At 39.2% G+C, this 17,037-nt stretch overlaps 2 protein-coding genes across 4 annotated transcripts; both read left to right on the top strand.

Moving 5' to 3' along the window:
• Window positions 1–2: 2 nt before the first annotated feature.
• On the top strand, window positions 3–13,423 carry espl1 (extra spindle pole bodies like 1, separase). Of its 3 annotated transcripts, none has more exons than XM_026260070.1 (32): window positions 3–200; window positions 508–602; window positions 702–1,007; window positions 1,539–2,267; window positions 2,358–2,447; window positions 2,542–2,653; window positions 2,884–3,011; window positions 3,272–3,465; window positions 3,559–3,801; window positions 3,915–4,059; window positions 4,199–4,364; window positions 4,465–4,601; window positions 4,705–4,839; window positions 4,909–5,025; window positions 5,130–5,298; window positions 6,221–6,349; window positions 6,437–6,593; window positions 6,787–6,896; window positions 7,184–8,403; window positions 8,507–8,918; window positions 9,012–9,137; window positions 9,525–9,738; window positions 9,829–10,022; window positions 10,441–10,568; window positions 10,960–11,082; window positions 11,177–11,320; window positions 11,403–11,567; window positions 11,646–11,750; window positions 12,211–12,326; window positions 12,420–12,503; window positions 12,601–12,765; window positions 12,850–13,423. In XM_026260070.1, the coding sequence occupies exons 2-32, from the start codon at window positions 522–524 to the stop codon at window positions 13,049–13,051; spliced, it is 6,546 nt and encodes a 2,181-aa protein (XP_026115855.1). In that variant the 5' UTR covers window positions 3–200; window positions 508–521; the 3' UTR covers window positions 13,052–13,423. The 3 variants fall into 3 exon arrangements, with proteins under 3 accessions (XP_026115855.1, XP_026115854.1, XP_026115856.1); XM_026260069.1 differs by having other exon boundaries at window positions 496–602; XM_026260071.1 differs by having other exon boundaries at window positions 493–602.
• Window positions 13,424–14,085: 662 nt separating this feature from the next.
• Window positions 14,086–16,201, top strand: pfdn5 (prefoldin 5). The gene is made up of 6 exons (XM_026260068.1): window positions 14,086–14,199; window positions 14,759–14,861; window positions 14,986–15,017; window positions 15,167–15,241; window positions 15,321–15,426; window positions 15,515–16,201. Exons 1-6 carry the CDS (start codon window positions 14,134–14,136, stop codon window positions 15,592–15,594), a joined length of 462 nt encoding a protein of 153 aa, XP_026115853.1. The 5' UTR covers window positions 14,086–14,133; the 3' UTR covers window positions 15,595–16,201.
• Window positions 16,202–17,037: the final 836 nt, after the last annotated feature.

Here is a 17,037-nt window from a genome sequence, read left to right as displayed (position 1 = left end):
TAGGCTTTGCGGTATTTTAAACAAGTGCGCGACATCACTCTGCGTTCCGTTGCTACCATTCAAATTACGGTGGACTACATTTTCTTTATTGAACCACATTCATTATATAAATACATGAACGCATTACACAACAGCAGAACTGTACCGCTGTTCATCTATATTTGACCGTTTAATCTAGCATGGTGGTGGCAGGCTAACAGGTTTGTTTGATTTGTTTACACGGATTGTGGGTTAAGGCTGGCCTAAGTTAGCTACATGCTAGTTTATACTTAAATGTCAAAGTTTACAAGAAAGCATAGATGATGATCATGGAATATACTTTTAATGCAGTAATGTTAATTCAGAGTAGATTTTCTTCTAGACCTTATCTTTTCAAACTTGTATTACATAATTGCGTATTTTGCCTGGAACGTTAACTTATATGTTTGTGTGTATGTAACTGTTATATGTCACTAAATCGTCTAATATCTGAAATGCTTGTAATTTAACAAGCAGCTTGTTTTACAGTCTTAACAGTGATAATGAAGTGCTTAAGAACAGAGGAGTACGTCCAGCAGTTATCTTGTTTAAAGGACACCGTAGTTCTTCACGACGAGCTGAAGGTAAAATAAGTTTTCTATGTTAGCTGTTGCAAGGGATATTGGGAACGGTTTCCAATAAGCTAAAGTATGGTTTTATTTTCTTATTTAATTTTGTTGCAGACACATGTGGATGATGGCTTTGGTCCGTATGGTCGCACAATGTGCGATCGTATCATCCGGGCTTGTAACCAGCGGCTGGGCAGTGGGACTCTGGACCCTGGCCATCAGGAGAAGATAGTGCAGTTGGTGGAACTGGCCGTCCAAGGGTTTGAATCGCTCGAGGAGTCAGGAATGCAGAGCAACCCGTTTTATCTTGAAAAAATAGTGTTCCACATCCTACAGAAAGTCACCAGCCTTGGAGCTCACGGCCCTGCTTGTCGATTGGGCCAACTTATGTATAGAAGACTAAAGTGTTTGTCTGCAGAGGTACAGTGTGCTTGTTGAAGTTTTCTCAAGGTCATGAGCAGTTATATTCCATTATATATATTTTTTATTAATGAACTATCCTTTTTTATTGTACTTTTTGTTTTTATGTAAGTTTTTTATTTTATTTATTTATTTATATATATATATATATATATATATATATATATATATATATTACTGTTTAGCTTTCACTTTATTTTCTTTCAACTGTAGTTCAATTTTCATTGTAGTTATTACAAGCTAATTTTAGTGTGTGTATTGGCAAAATTTCAAGACAACACTTATTTTCATCCAGTATTTATAGTTTATTTTATTTCAGCTTTTTATTATAAAAAAAAAAAAACGTTTATAATATTTGAGTTTTAGTTAAAAATAAAAATATGGTCAAAACATTTTAAAGTTCTATTTTTTTTTTTTCAGCCTTGATCCAAAATTGTGGGTAGCTTGGAGACAGTATGGTTTCTTTTGAATAATGTGTCCGTATGTCAAGTAGCTTTCTGTAAACTTCACATTTTTGTGTGTTGTTATCAGACAGGGGACTTCCATGTTCTGGTGCGGAATTGTTTCACAGTGCTGTGGAACAGTCTCCTGTCCAACAGAGCGAGTACTTCCACCCTCCTTCCACGGGACAGACTTCACTGTCAGCTGCAAGCTTTAACTTTCAAACTCCTAGAACAGGGGTCCAGCTCTTCCTCTTTTCCATCTAAACTTCCTCTGTTCGTAGAAGAAGCAGTAGTGGAATATGAACGATCTTGCAGTGGTTTTACTCATGACGATGTGAGTTTTCTGTCCTCTGAATTACAAGAACTGTTCTTCGGCCCTTTAATCAATCAGCAGGACTCTGCACTGACATATGGCTTGCTAGCCATGCGGTGTGAGGTGGTGTTCAAGGTCTGTAAACTGCTCTGCAAGAGTCTGTTTTCAGCCGAGGCTGTTGGACTGTTAAAAGATGCTTTGGAGGGTGTTGATGGACGCGTGGGTCTGCGCTTGGCTTTGAGCCTTGCAGATCATGCAGTGCAGCTGCAGAGTGCATTAAGCTTGGGGGGTGAATGCAGCAAGGCTTTCACTGAAAGTGCACGTTCCCTCAGGGGGCTGCCCCATTCCATGTCGGCTGCAGAGTCTCATGCCCTATTGGAAGCTTGTCAACTGGTGGTTTGGGCGATGGAAGCTGGTCAGTGTAAAGGCATGGACATAACTACATTGCTGGCTTGCTTATCATTTTTGGAAGAATATCAGGAACTTCTGCTCACACAGCAAAAAGTAAGTTTATATAATAATTTGCTGCTACTTAGTAATGTGTATTTGGAATAGGAATTTTTTTTTTTTTTTTAAACCTTGTTTGTTTTCCAGGACTCAATTTCACAGCAGGTTCAGTACTCGCTTTGTTTCAGTTTTTACCAGGGCTTCATCATCACGTATGATAGTCTTCATGCATCTGAGGTAATATGCTAAACTGTCTTGAGACCACGATTACGTTTTTTGATCAGCTAGATGTTTTGCATTCATATCCTTCATTTAACATTTGTGTCCAAAGGTGTCTGCGGGCGATGCTCTGGACAGAGTGCTGTTGTACTGCCAGGCAACAGCAGGACGGATGCTTGCTGAACTGCGGACACTCAACAATGACAATTTCTTACTTAAAGCAGGTACGTCTGCATGAAATCTGCATGCTGAAATCTTATTGGATGACCTGTGTTTGAAGCCATTGTAGATATCTTTCAAAAGTTGTTACACTTTTGATCAATTTAGTGTTTCCTTGCTAAATCAAAATAATTTAACAAAAATTCTTACAGACCCCAAAGTTGTAAACCGTAGTGAGTGCACAAGCATTAAAATGAATTCTATATAAATATGTCTTTGCTTTTTTTTCTTCTAGTGTGTGCAGTGAATAACATGGTGTATGAGCTGTTTAACAGGAAGCTGTATGAGGGAGCCTTTGGTTTGGCTGTGATTGTGTGTCAGGAGCTGTGTAAGGATTGCCCACCCTCTCTTCCTGTGGATCGGGTGAGAACTACAGTTTCCTCTGCTCATTTGTTAACTTTGTTTGGGATTAGCAACAAATAAAAATGAGCAATATAATATTGTGACATTTTGTGACTCGCTTGGCCTTTAAAGTCAAGTGTATTGTATGTGTATGCTGTTTGCTCTATCTATTATGAATATTTGAATAAATGTTCTATATAAATGTAAGTTGTACATTCAGTTAAATGGGTAAATGTCAATATAAGCGTCTCAGCTGTTGATGTATTATGTGGATGTTTCAGGTCAATCGCTGTTTCATGCTGACGGTGCAGTGTAGCCGGCGTGGGGGTCAGCTGGAGCGGGCTCTAGACTGGATTGTGCGCTGGATTCAGGTTTTGGGAACACAGATTTTGGATAATTTTGCTGAACCTGTATCGCTGTGGGTCAAAACCAAGTGTGATGCTGCCCGGGCAGGAGAGGATGACACGCGTCTAAGGTAGCTTAAACTAAGCCAATTGAAAGGGGTTTCTGATGTACTATTGTTTAAGTGTAATTGAATGTGCTGATTATGGGCTTTTTGTTGGGTCAGGACTCTGAGGGATGGGTTGGGAGAAGCAATAGTGGACGAGGAGGTGATGATGTGTTTGTTAGAAGAGGAGTTGCGTTTGTATAAAGAGCAGACTGGAGACACAGCCCAGGAGCGCTACAACACACTCTGTGACCTCTTGGATATCTGCCATGAAGAAACCCCACACACACTGAGACGGGCTACATATCTGTGTGAGATGGCACAGGTTGTCTGCTATCAGGACTTCAGCCAACAGACTGACTGGTGGGTAAACGTGACCACAGGACCATATTTCAGAAAAACTTTTCCCACTTTTCTCTTATTTGAATCAGATGTTAAAATGAAGCACTTAATATCTTTTGGTTCTTGGTAATCAGCTTAGCAGTTGACTTCACCCATGAGGCATTGAGGTTGCTGGATTCAGAGCCAGAGACGGCAGAGAATGCTGATAGGCTGATGGATGAGAAGGCACACGCCTCCCTGTGGCTCTACATCTGTACTCTTGAGACCAACCTGCAAGAGGTCTATAGCTTCCTTCCAGATAGAACCTATAGATTCTATTTTCAAAGCAAAATGTTCAAAATCAATTTTACTGACCTCAAACTTTTGAACCATAATGTACATACTGTAGTCACTCTATTTTCATTTTGGTATGTAACAGGCTGTGGACACAGAAAAGCGATTGCGTGCAGTGCAGGAGGAGAATAAAATGGAGATGAATATGGATCCTGTTCCCACTAATGATCTGGAGTATGAAGACAAACAGAAATCACAAGAGAGCCAGTTAGTTTATGATGGACTACGCTTCAATCTACTAGCTCAGAGCAGTAAGTCATTCACTCAAACTCAGAATGCAGACACAAGAAGAGATTTGAGAAGCACTGCTTTATGGGATAATCTTATGTGGATGAATCATGTGTGTGTCAGAGCTGAGTGAGCCTTTGGACAGATGTTTGTCTCTGTGGCGGAGTCTGCTCAAGGGGTCTGTGCCTGCAGTTAGAGACCCTAAACTCACTGCTTCATCCATGACATTGATGGCTGCCCTCTACACTCTTATGGGGAAAGTAAGACTAAACCACCCACATCTGTGTAACATCATTTTACTCAAGCTGACAACCAAGAAAGAAGTATTTGAGACTCGTATTGAATAAAGATCTTCTCTCTTAGCACCTGCAAGCTCTGGAGGGATATCAGCTCGCTGCTGCCCTTTTCCGTAGCCTCGGCGATGCCCAGAATAGTGCAAATGCCTTTTGCCAATCTGCCAGGATTTTGCTGTATCTGGGCTGTCCTCAGCTCGCACAGGTGAATGAATGGTTTACACTGTACTTCTGTGCTTTTAACATGCTGTTTACACCAGACCTTTGTGTGCAGGTGGAGTTAGAAAAAGCAGAGCAGAGTTTGACCTCTGTCCCGAGCTCCGAGGGCACATCTGTTATATCCATGCTTGCTGTGCTGCAGAAAGCACAGATACACTATGCTTTAGGACAGGTAATGTTTGTCTATATGACTTTTTGTGGACTAGTTAATTCTTTTATACTGTATTTTGTATACTTGCTTAAAGTAAAACTAATATCTCTCTCTCTTTCTCTCAGGTGGAGCGTGGTGTGTGCTGCTTGATGGAGGTGATAAAGGAGTCTGCTCAGCATCATTCTAAGAGCTGGTACCTGGTCCGGGCACGAGCACTGCAGACAGCTAGTGAATACTTGAGTCTGGACACAGAGACTTTGGACTCACAGCTACGTCAGAGCATCACTCAGCATGGTGAGAGAGCGCTCATATAATTTACACATTTAGGTACAACAAACAAAACCCATCTTGCATGAACTTTCATTAGAGCTCTCGGAAAAAAAAGTTTCTTGGTTTTTAAAAAAGGAAATATAACATTTTATTATTTCTTGGATTAATTTTAAATCATTTTTTTTGGGGAAAAAAGGTTTTAAAGTTTCCTGTCTTGCTCATCAAAGCTCCATTTATTTGTCCAAAAGAACATTAAAAACAATAATATTGCAATTTAATATAGCTTGCTGAATAAATATTAATATCTGAAAAAAAATATTACTGATCCCAAATTTTTTAATGATGGTGAACGTGTTTTTGATCAACTTAAGTATGGACAGAAAATTAGTCCCATCACTTACTCTAATACTATGTGGGAGCAAATTAGGGCTGCACGATTATGACAAAAATCATAATTGTCGATTATTCCCTTGAAATTGTAATTGCGATTATATATTACGATTAGCACAATTTAGATTTAATAATTTTTTTAATAGCTTTATGCCATTGTTTGAAGCCACTGCATGCCATATTGTTATATCAAAATAAACCAGCGGAAAACACTCTTCCTTTTTTTAAGCCTCAAATATCATATATATATATATATATATAATTATTATTATTTTATTTATTTATTTTTTCTGAGAAACCAAACCAAAGTAAATATATGCATGGTATTATGTTATATTAAAACAAAGAAATTCAAACAATTGGGAAAAAAACCCTTAAGATAATCTGTAGAGAGAACAACAACATATCTTATGCACACAATGATGTAAGGGAACTTTTTTTTTGTGTAATTGTGCCTTTAAACGATTACATAATTGTGTCATCTGTAATTGTAATTGCGATTACAAATTCGATTAATTGTGCAGCCCTACAAATGTATAAACTGTGTGTGTTGTAGGTCTGAAGACTCCAGACACGGCTCAATATGAAGGGTTAAAGCTTTTGTGCAGCCTGGTGATGATGTTGCTGGGCAATGGGTTTTACGGAGCCCCTGGACCAAACACAGACTCACGCTTTGTAGATCAAGGTACAAGCTTTAACTGTTTCTAAGCATATTTGACTACCTAAAAATTATTCTTGCTTATTTTCAGCTTTGTGTGTTTTCTCTCTTTAGGAGACAGTGTTGTATTTAAGTGGCTGTTGCTGAGTGAGGTGCTAGTGTGCTCCGAAAGGATGGTGATCGTGAGGAGCAGCAGTGGGGCTGTTCATGAAGCTAAAGCTCAGTGTCTAGAGGCTCTCAAACTGGCCACCAAACTGCAGACACTCAGCCAGTGAGTAAATACTCCATATCTGTGAATATGAGAGGCAGAATGTGTGTGACAGGTCACATCCCAACGTGTGTTTCTGACATTGAGGGGCAGCAACATAAACCAAATAATGCTTTTTCTTTTAAGCAACATGTAGGTTTGAATGTACTCCTGGGACACCAGACAGATTGTTAATACGTGTTATTTTGTTTTATAGCTGTGCTGAGCTGTTGGTGTTGAAAGCTGAACTGGAGTTGATGAAGGGTGCAAATGAAGCAAGTAGTTTGGATCTGGAGCAAGTTAGAAACTTACTTGATCTCTGCACAGGTAAAGATAAAATATTTTACCTGTGAAAGGTCCACCCAGAATTACCAAGACAAAACCCTTTTAACCCTCTCTAGACATTATTTGTGATTTTTATTTATTTTATTTTTTTTCAAGTTGGATGAGAAAGAGGTTTTGAAGCATTATTTTAATGTTATGTATATAATAGAAATGTGTTTTATTGTTTTTTTTTATTCATTTTTTAAAAATAATTTATTTAATGCAAATGTATTTACCAGTAGTAATTTTAAAAACATTATTTATTATGCTTTCATCTCCCCTGCTTATAGATTTTGGCAAGGGACGGCAACTGAAATCTGAGGTTAAAATAAAACCACGCAAAGGTCGGCCAGCTGCCCCTTCTTGCTCTGGTCAGGCCCCTGAGGAAGATGATGATTTGAGTGGAATCCTCAGCTCTCGTGCCCTTCTCAAGGAGCCTGTGGAGACCATGTCTCGATTAGGAAGCCAAGGAGCATCTCCTCCTCTGAAGCCCAAACGGCAGCATGTGCTTTCGTGTCTGACCCACGCAGACACCTGCTCCTGTCCCTGCTGCAGTGAGCTCAGTGTGGCTCGAGTTGGTATCCACTGGGCACTATTACAGGCAGACCTCCAGACAGACCCTGTGCATTCTCGCCGGCTACGCCAATATGCCAGGAAACGCTGCCATAGTGTTGCAGCTAAGCTTCAAAACAGTTTGTCAGCACTTATGTCCTCTAAAAAGTCAACTGGACTATGTCTGTCGCTGCTGAAGGTGGAACAAGGCAAAGTGCATTTGGGTGCTGTGCTTCAGCTCCTTAGAACCGGGGACAAAGAAAAGGCTACAGTCCTGTGGGAGGAAATAGAGGCAGGACTGGAGGCAGTGACGCCCAAAGAGGCACTGACACCAGAGCTTGGGCCCATCAGAGCTGCTCTGCTGGGGGCTAAAGCTGTGGCCTGCTGTTTGGCATTGGCCATGAAAAAACAGTGTCACCCTGAAGAACTGTTTTCTTCTGTATGGGGTTGGAATCCACCGAAGAATAAACCACAATTAAAACTCAAAACTGAATCAAAGCATCGATCCAAGAGCCCCGTTTCTGACACAACTCCTCCAGAGACCGGTGCTAAATGCCACCCTGACATGAAGAGTGCATCTGCAGAGCAAGAAAGCAGGAAAACAAAGGAGTCCTCTGTAGTTCCTAAGAAACCTAAGGACTTGGTGCCAAAAATTACCTTCACAAAATCTTCCATGGTTTTCAAAACACCCAAAGCTACAAGGACATCCCGACCCAAATCTGTCTCCACTAGCTCTGGCATTGGTGACTTGAGAGCCTTTGACTTCACTAATGAGGTCCCTGAAATTTCTGTCAACCTTATACACTCATTAAACCCATCTGCCAGTAATCGTGGGATTGCAAAGTCTAAAACTGGCCCAAAGGGGTCGTTCGAAGTTTACAAAGATTCTTCTCCTACAGATAAGAAACCTGTGATTGTGCCAGCTGCACCTAAACGAACCAAGCGCTCTCGCTTCAAGGTTTGGCCCATTGGTTTATGACTTCCTGAGACAATTTTAGAAGACATCATGTCATAAATGATTAGTGAATTCATTACATCTACTCTCTCTCTCTCTCTCTTAGGTTGAGTTCAGTGATGAAAGTGACACTGAAGCTGCACCTCCTGCTGTAGTGGAAAAGTCAGAAAAAAAGAGGAATACCTCGAACTCCAAAACATCTCGCACCCTGAAACCAGCCCTGAACTCCGTTCCCAGTGACGCCAAAGTTGTGAACCCCACTGTAGAATCAGAACCTCCCCGACGCACACGGACCACTAAGAAAAGCACAGCCCTCTCCTCCAGCTGCCTCTCTTCTGAGGAAGAAACTGGCTCATCCTCCCAGACACGTACACGTAGAGGGCGACCAAAAAAGAGTCAAAGTTCAGAGGCTACAGAGGAACCCGAGAAGATGAGGATGATTAAAGAGGATGATGAAGTTCTTTTGGATATCAGCGTGGAGGAGCTCAGAGGTTCTGACACAGAGATAAATGACAGAGGTGTGTTTGTAGAACAAAACTGATATAATTGTATTGCTTATCTGACTGCTCCTCATTGGGCTAAATTAATTGTGTGTGTATATGTGGTTGTAGGCAGCCCAGATGCTGGTTGTGAGGTCTTGAGGAGAGATCTGGCTGCAGATGTTGGACAAGAGTGTTTCAGTGAGCTTAGAAGAAATGGATCTCACACAACCCTACCGCATGCATCTACACCCCTAGGTAAATACTGTGTGCACTAATCTTTAGGGGGTCACTTAAAGAATATTGAATACTTGTGACAATAAAGACATAATGTGACAATATATTTATTTTAAGTAGATGCTGTTCTATTGAACCTTGTAGTCATCAAAGAATTCTGTTTTTTTTTTTTTTTTTTTTTTTTAGGTTTCCACAAAGATTTTAAGCAGCACGATTGTAATAATATTTAAAAATTTTATTTACTGTATTTTTGATTACATAAATGTAACCTTGGTAGGCATAAGCAAAAATTAAAAAACTGAAAGGGTGTTGATGAAAGTTTAGTTTTTAGGTCTTTGCTATTTAGGGCTGTCAAAATTGTCTTTACTATAAATGTATATAAATGTATTTGTTTTATGTCATATTTAGCTGACCTGTCAGTAGAGGCAGTCCAGTCATACCTGCGTTCCTCGTGGCTCCTCCTCCATCATTTCCCTCCTCCCTCTCTTTTTACCCACATCTGCACACTGCTTGCTCAGTCCCTCGGCCAGACAGATCCCATCACTTCTGCAATGCTACATGCACAGTCGCTGGGTGTGTCCACTCGCCACCACATGACCCGTCATGTGGTTAGCCAGCTCAGGTATTTCAGTTTAGCATGAAATGCAGACATTTTGACAGACTGATAGTCACATCCTAAGGAATCGAACCTCCTCTTTGTCTATCTCTGTAGGAAGCTAAAGAAATCATGCAATGATGTAGCAGAAGGTCTTGGTGCTCTGAGTCTGGAGGAAACGTCTGGGGCAACACAGTCTCAGAAACTCTCTGCGCTGGAGCAGATCTTTTCCTTCACCTCCTCGCACCCAACGCAGTTCCCACAAACACACTGTCAGCAGTTCACGCAGCAGCTGAAAGATCTGCCAGCAGGTAACAGCCGAGCTGAAAATGACCCAAAGAATGGCACTGTTTGTAACAAAAATGCCACGGTAATAAAACATTTGCAAAGTAGTTTCATGGTGGTAAGAAAATGTAAGGTAAATTTTGGCCCTGTTGATATGTATTGTAAGAATGTTATAGAATGATTTAATTCTGATGAAATAGTGCAGGTTTAAGGAAATTAAATTACTCTGCAAGCACTTTTGAAAACTCTCTCTGTCTGAATCCGTATTTGCTTTTATCCAATTCATATTTGAAAAACCTGATAGTTCCCTATTCATACAGGTTTTTAAATTGCTCTTTTATACTCTCTCTGCTTGTTACTTACCATAAAAACAGCAAATGCTGCTGACGTGGGTTTAAATCGCCAAACTACCAATCTATTAAATATGCTTTATTTTTACTCTAGGAATAACCGTGTGCTTGCTGTCGCTCACGGGTGTGTATCCTGATGAAATTGGCTGCTCTATTCTTCTGACCCGACTGGAGCGTGGCTCTACCCCAATCACTGTTCGAATCCCTACTGCAGACAGGAAGGTACAGATACACTTGTGTGCTGATGTTTTCACTACTTCCACTTACTAAGTCGCACTGGACTATTAAGTCGCATTTATTTAGAACCAAGAGAAAACATTACCGTCTCCAGTCGTGAGAGGGCGCTCTATGTTTTCAGTGGTAGACTACAGGAGCACTGAGCAGCATAGAGCGCCCTCTCACAGCTGTAGATGGTAATGTTTTCTCTTGGTTCATGTCAAATTAATTTTGATAAATAAGTCGCACCTGACTATAAGTCGCTGGACCAGCCAAACTATGAAAAAAAAGGGCGACTTACAGTCCGGAAAATACGGTACCTAATGCAACACCTTTAAAACATTACCATAATATTTTCAAATTAAGGGAGATGTTTGCAATTTGCCTTTACTTTTAGCGCTCTGTTGCTGTGCTTTTGGAAGAAATGGATGGAGTGTTGAAGGGGCAAAAAGAAGTGAGCACAGTGGCTGAGAAATCGCAATGGTGGGAAGGAAGAAAGGCTTTGGATGCTCGTGTGGAGGTGAGACACATGGTCTTTGACCGTTTGAAAATGATTCATGTAGAAGGAAGGATGTTGGGTACTCAATGTGAGGCTGTCTTTATTTGTCCATCAGAAAATGTTAGAAGAGATGGAAGAGGCTTTAGGGGTGTGGCGAACTCTACTCCTTCCTTTGACCTCTGACCCTGAGCTTGAAGTGCAGGCGAAGTGCTTTCAAAAGGCACTGAAAGGAACAAAGATCACGCAGGACATTCTAAAGGTATCTCTTTGCACCTGCTTTATTTTGATCATCACATGTTCCACCCTGTAACTCCTCCTCAATACTTCCTTTTTCTCTGAAGGTGGTTCTTTCAGCATCTCCACTCCTGTCTCTGCCAGACCTGCAGTGCCTCGTGGGCGGGATGGGTCAGCAGGACAAGGACTTCCTGAGGCTTCTGCAGGGGGGTGTGACTGAACTGAGAGGAAGGGAGGAGCCAAAGGGACATACAGTTCTCATCTTAGACAAGGTAAACCGTCACTAATCTGCGAGGCAATTAAATTTTTTTGAGCCGAGTCAATATACTGAACATTTTGTGTTTCTACAGTTCTTGCAGAGGTTGCCTTGGGAGAACATCGCTTGTCTGAAGTCTCGTTCTGTCACTCGCATGCCGTCATTACATGCAGTGCTAGGACATGGTCATTTGAAAGAGGTATATAACCTAGTACAAGCACAACATGTGCAGAATAATACTTGGAGTCAGTTCACCAATCATTCATAATTCTAAACCTTTAGCTTCCATGGAACACAAAGGATATATTTTGCAGAATTGCTGTTTTTTTTTCCTTCTCTACTTGTGTTTAACAATGATATTATGTATTAACAATGATATTATGTATTAATGATGTCAAAAACTTGACAGAGCACAAATTTAATGTGAGCGCTATGGAATAAGTTAATGTAAAATCTATTTCTATATAGTCCTATATCATTGAGTCAAAGGTTTCATTGGCTCTGACTTTTTATGCATGGTTTTTTTGGTTCATTGCTTGAAAAAAGGTCTGTGGTTAACACGAGATGTTTTTGACATTTTATTTTACAACATAAAATAAATCAACAATACTCCACTGAACTGTTTCTTGAATGTGAATTGTTTGTCTGTCTTTTCTCAGGTGGATTCAAGTTGTGTTCTGTCCCGTGGCGTGAACCCTAAGAAAGTTTACTATGTGCTTAACCCAGATAGAAATCTGGCAGACACTGAAAATCGCTTTAAAGAATGGTTTACTGGGTAAGATCACAAAATGTGCTCTAACACAATGAAGACCACAATTATGTAACTGGTCCTGGTTCTAGTTTGTCATCTCTGTCTGTGATTGGCCAGTGAGCGAGCATGGCAGGGGGTTTGTGGAACTGCTCCAGACCCAGATAAACTTCAAGAGGCTGTGACCACCAAAGACCTCTACATGTGAGTGAAGCTGCATACAGTTGCCATTAATCTGTGCTTTATTAAATAAATATAAAGTCATTTGAGTCTGACAATATGTATTTATACCTCTATGTAGTTATATAGGACATGGAGCAGGGGCTCGCTTTCTGGATGCTCAGAGGGTTTTGAAAGGGCCTGTGCGAGCAGTAGCTCTTCTGTTTGGCTGCAGTAGTGCTGCTCTCAGTGTACTTGGACACCAGGAGGGAACAGGAATCATCCTCAGCTACTTGACCGCTGGATGGTAAAGTACCCATCCATGTACAGAAATGTTGCATGTAGAATGCACTGCTTAATCATTGAACATCGTTCTTTGTCTCTTCCCCAGCCCGCTAGTGCTTGGTAACCTGTGGGACGTAACAGATCGAGATTTAGATCGTTTCACATCGGCTCTGCTGCAATCCTGGCTCTCTGCTGGTTCTGGCTCCTCCCTTCTTCAGCATTTAGCCCAATCGCGTAATGCAACACATTTAAAACATATAATTGGTGCTGCGCCCATTGCATATGGTTTGCCTGTGTATATTCACTAGCCCAGATTTTAAATTAGAACTTCTGTTATTCACAGCTAATATAGTGATTTTTTTTTTTTATGTGTACTGTGTTATTTAAGGTATAAAATAAGCAATCTCTGGGCTTGTTTACAATGCAAAGAATAAGTTCTGCCTACATGAAATTGAATCTAAAAAGCTCAAAGTGTTTTGCTATTTTAAAGTCCTCATCTGATTTCTGCCAATGTTGTTGTGTGGTTGCATTTGCTGATTTAGTTATCTCAAGATGTTTTACATATTTTAAGTCCCATTTGTTTTTGATGTAGAATTTATTTCTTGCACATTTTTTCCCGTTTTTTTTTTTTAAAGTTATATCAAATGCCAAACTGCTTTAAAATAAAGTGATCTTATAGCATGTTTTTGAGCGTGGTGGTTATTTCAGCTTGAAATGGTGGACACAGCTGAACTACATTTAAGAATTAAAGAGAACATATGGGGGAAAACAAAATTAACAGGCCAAGTGTTAACAGTCATAGATAAACTGACAGGCTGTTCCAGCAGCAACAACTCAACAAAGAAGCCTGTGTCTTCAGGAAGTCAAGAACTGGGGATTCAGAGGACATGAGAGATTTAGATTTCTGACATGCCTCAGATGTTTCTCTGATATGTGTGCAGGAGCAGGCCCAGTGATAATTGTGAGAAAAGAAAAATATTACTTCGAAGTTTATTTAGATTATTTTGACTAATTCATCTTTTTCAATTATTGACCTTGGTTTCTTTGATTCACCTCTCTTTACGTTTTGAGCTTCCGTAAATAAGTGTACTTAAAAGCCACATTAATTTTGTTGTAAAATCTAGATATCATTTTATCAAAATACCAAGTGCATAAAAGTAAAATTATTGATGCACTGTATGATGTTACAGGGTGATTCCAGTCTTTTAACTGACGTTATTAAAGACCAAAAGTCATCAATAATATTTGTGAGCTTTACAGAGTATCTGAATGATTTTTTATTTTTTTTTCATGTTTTTAAAATACTGTTCAATGATGTTTATTGAAATACAAAACCGTTTCTAAAAGACCGTCCGGTTGCCCCGGAAGCTTTCCTCTCCCTATTGTCAACATGGCGGTGAATCTAACTGAATTATCTCTTCCTCAATTAGAAGGTCTGAAAACTCAACTTGATCAGGTAAATTGTGTTATAAAGGTAACAATGATCTCATTTCATTTTGTAAGGCAGTATGCGCTGATTTAATCAGTTCGTGTTTTAGTGAAGTGCACGAAGCTGCTGTCATGCTGTGCGCGCGTGCTGCTGGTAATTCACCATTAAACCGATACTTCAGCCACATTTCAGTATTCTTGTTCTAATGAATCTGTATGACTTCCATGAAACCCAAAAGGACATGCAGAATGACAGCCACAGTCACCATTCATTTGCATAGAATGGAATGAAACTGAATGGTGAAAGTCAATCAGCTGTATAAAAACATTCTACCTTAAGTAATTTTGAGTTACGTTTTTTAGTTGAAATTTTCCCTTAAACGTTTTTTTCACGAATATATAATGAGCAAAATTATTTCTTGTGTATTTTAGTTTAAATACAGATTTGTTTAATTTAGTTTTATTCCTTTTTGTTTTGCTAGGATGGGCCAAATCTGCACAGGATAAACTTGTTTTTTTTCCCCTTAGTAAACTGCGAATTATGAAGCCATGTTCAACAAACATAATGACATGAATTTGTTTTCTAGGAAACGGAGTTCCTGTCATCATCCATAGGCCAGTTGAAAGTCGTCCAAACTAAATATGTGGAGGCCAAGGACAGTTTGAATGTACTTAACAAAAGCAATGAAGGTGAGTATTACTGCTATAGTTAATATGATACTAATTTTAAATCAATTGATTTATTCCACTGTTACATCTTCAGCAAAATCTAATCTGTTCACTGAATTCATTTAACCTTTTTTTCCCTCCTCAGGAAAAGAACTCCTTGTCCCACTCACCAGTTCTGTATCCTTTCAGCAGCTTAGCTGAGTGATGACTGAATAATGTTGTCTCAGAAGTTACCAGAGCCTCAAAAAATCACACGGACAGTTCGGTGTTTATGTAATTCATTTGTATTCATCTCAGATAAGATGTTCCCTTAACACACATTGCAGATGTATGTGCCTGGAAAACTGAATGATGTGGATCATGTCTTAGTGGATGTCGGAACAGGTTATTTTGTGGAGAAGGTGAGCCAAGATTTTGCTCATCTGTATAAAGGTATTAAAACATTTCCAAATAAGTGTCACAATTTTTTTGTCTTTTCAGAATGTCGAGGATGGCAAAGAGTTCTTTAAGCGCAAAATTGACTTCCTTACTAAACAAATTGAGAAAATTCAGCCTGCCCTTCAAGAAAAACATGCTATGAAACAAGGTGATTTCACTTACTTTTTTTTTTTTTTTACAAAACCATTGCACAAATCATATATGCATTTCATACAAGTTTCATCTGCCTTCAACAGCTGTCGTGGAAGTCATGAATATGAAGCTTCAGCAGCTGCAAAGCCAACAGGCATCACAGTCTGGCACCACTAAAGCCTGAAACACTTTCAAGCAGCATGGCAGAAAATTCTGAGGAGATCTTGAGCATTCAGCATTTTTAGATGGATCCATTCTGATTCCTTAAAATGGAGAACCACTGCTCTGATGTCAATATGTTCACATCTCCTCGGGGAGGAGAAGGACGTCCAGCACTTTGCCTGTATCAAACAACTAATCAATTTTTCTGTTGCATGTCTTCACTCTCATGTTTACTGAACAACTGAAGCATTGGGCACAGCCTGGCTGTATCCACAAAGCCTCCCAGCCCTGGGATTAATGTCTTTGGAGGAGATTTACTTTGTGGCAAACATTTGCTGTTTTTTTTTTTAATACATCAAATATTTTGAATGCAAATATTTACAGCTGAAATCAGCTTAAGGAAAAGTTATTGGTTTTCTAAAAGCCAATGTACAGAAATGTACAAGTATCTCATTACTAGGATTTTGTTATTATGTGTTCAAACAATAAAAAAAATAGCTTGATTTGTTGTCCCAAGCAGATGAGTTATTACTCCATGTCCCAGAGAGCAGAAATATTCTACTGTAAAATGTTTGTACAATTTTCCACCCATGCTTAAAAAAAATTAAAAGTTGACATTTAAAACCTGACACTACATCATTTGTTATATTAATGTAAATTGACTTATTCTGTGTATATCTCTGAAGACAATTATCTAGAATTCTGATGTGTGTGTGTGTGTGTGTGTGTGTGCGTGTCTCGCATGCAGTACTTGTGGAAAGTTTGTAAACAATTACAATCTTGAAATATTTTAGATTTTAATTAAGTCTCTTATGCTAACCAAGGTGCTCAAAATAAAATAAAACACATATTGTAAATTGTAAAATTTAATTTATTCCTGTGATACAAAGCTAAATTTTCAATGTCACACAGTCCTTCATATGCTGATTTTCTGCTCAAAAAGCATTACTTGTTATCAATGTTGGAAACAGTTGTGCTGCTTAATATTTAAGCAGACACCATGATGTACTACCATTCAAATCTTTGGGGTATGTGTTTGTGTGTGTGTGTGTGTGTGTTTAATAGAAATTAATTAGCACATATTATTGCTCTTTTGTTCGTTTTGATTGCTTCTATTGTCCTCCATTCATTCATCCATTTGTATGTCACTTTGGATGAATGCGCCTGCTATATGACTAAAAGTAAATGTAATGCTGTTATTCAGCAAATATGCAAACAATCGGTCAAAAATGACTGTAAAACATAACATTACAAAAGATTTCATTTAAAATAAACACTCTTCTTTTGAACTTTCTCTTCCTCAAATAATCCAGAAAAAAAGTTCCACAAAATATTAAGCAGCAGAAACTGTTTAAGAAGAATCATTACTAATAATAACTAAGCATCAAATTAGCATTTTAGAATGTTTTCTGAAGGATCGTGTGACTGAAGACTGGAGAAATGACTGCTGAAAATTTAGCTTTGC

This window comes from Carassius auratus, chromosome 6 (genome assembly GCF_003368295.1).
Source record: "Carassius auratus strain Wakin chromosome 6, ASM336829v1, whole genome shotgun sequence".
Taxonomy (NCBI): Eukaryota; Metazoa; Chordata; class Actinopteri; order Cypriniformes; family Cyprinidae; genus Carassius; species Carassius auratus.
This window is presented reverse-complemented; position numbering and strand designations above follow the sequence as displayed.

Coding starts and splice junctions, on each gene's coding strand:
- espl1 (XM_026260070.1), top strand. CDS start 522: ATGAAGTGCTTAAGAACAGAGGAGTACGTCCAGCAGTTATCTTGTTTA. Junction 2,448..2,541: donor ATAGTCTTCATGCATCTGAG/GTAATATGCTAA, acceptor TTGTGTCCAAAG/GTGTCTGCGGGCGATGCTCT. Junction 8,919..9,011: donor CACAGAGATAAATGACAGAG/GTGTGTTTGTAG, acceptor ATGTGGTTGTAG/GCAGCCCAGATGCTGGTTGT.
- pfdn5 (XM_026260068.1), top strand. CDS start 14,134: ATGGCGGTGAATCTAACTGAATTATCTCTTCCTCAATTAGAAGGTCTG. Junction 15,018..15,166: donor TTGTCCCACTCACCAGTTCT/GTATCCTTTCAG, acceptor CACACATTGCAG/ATGTATGTGCCTGGAAAACT. Junction 15,242..15,320: donor CAGGTTATTTTGTGGAGAAG/GTGAGCCAAGAT, acceptor TTGTCTTTTCAG/AATGTCGAGGATGGCAAAGA.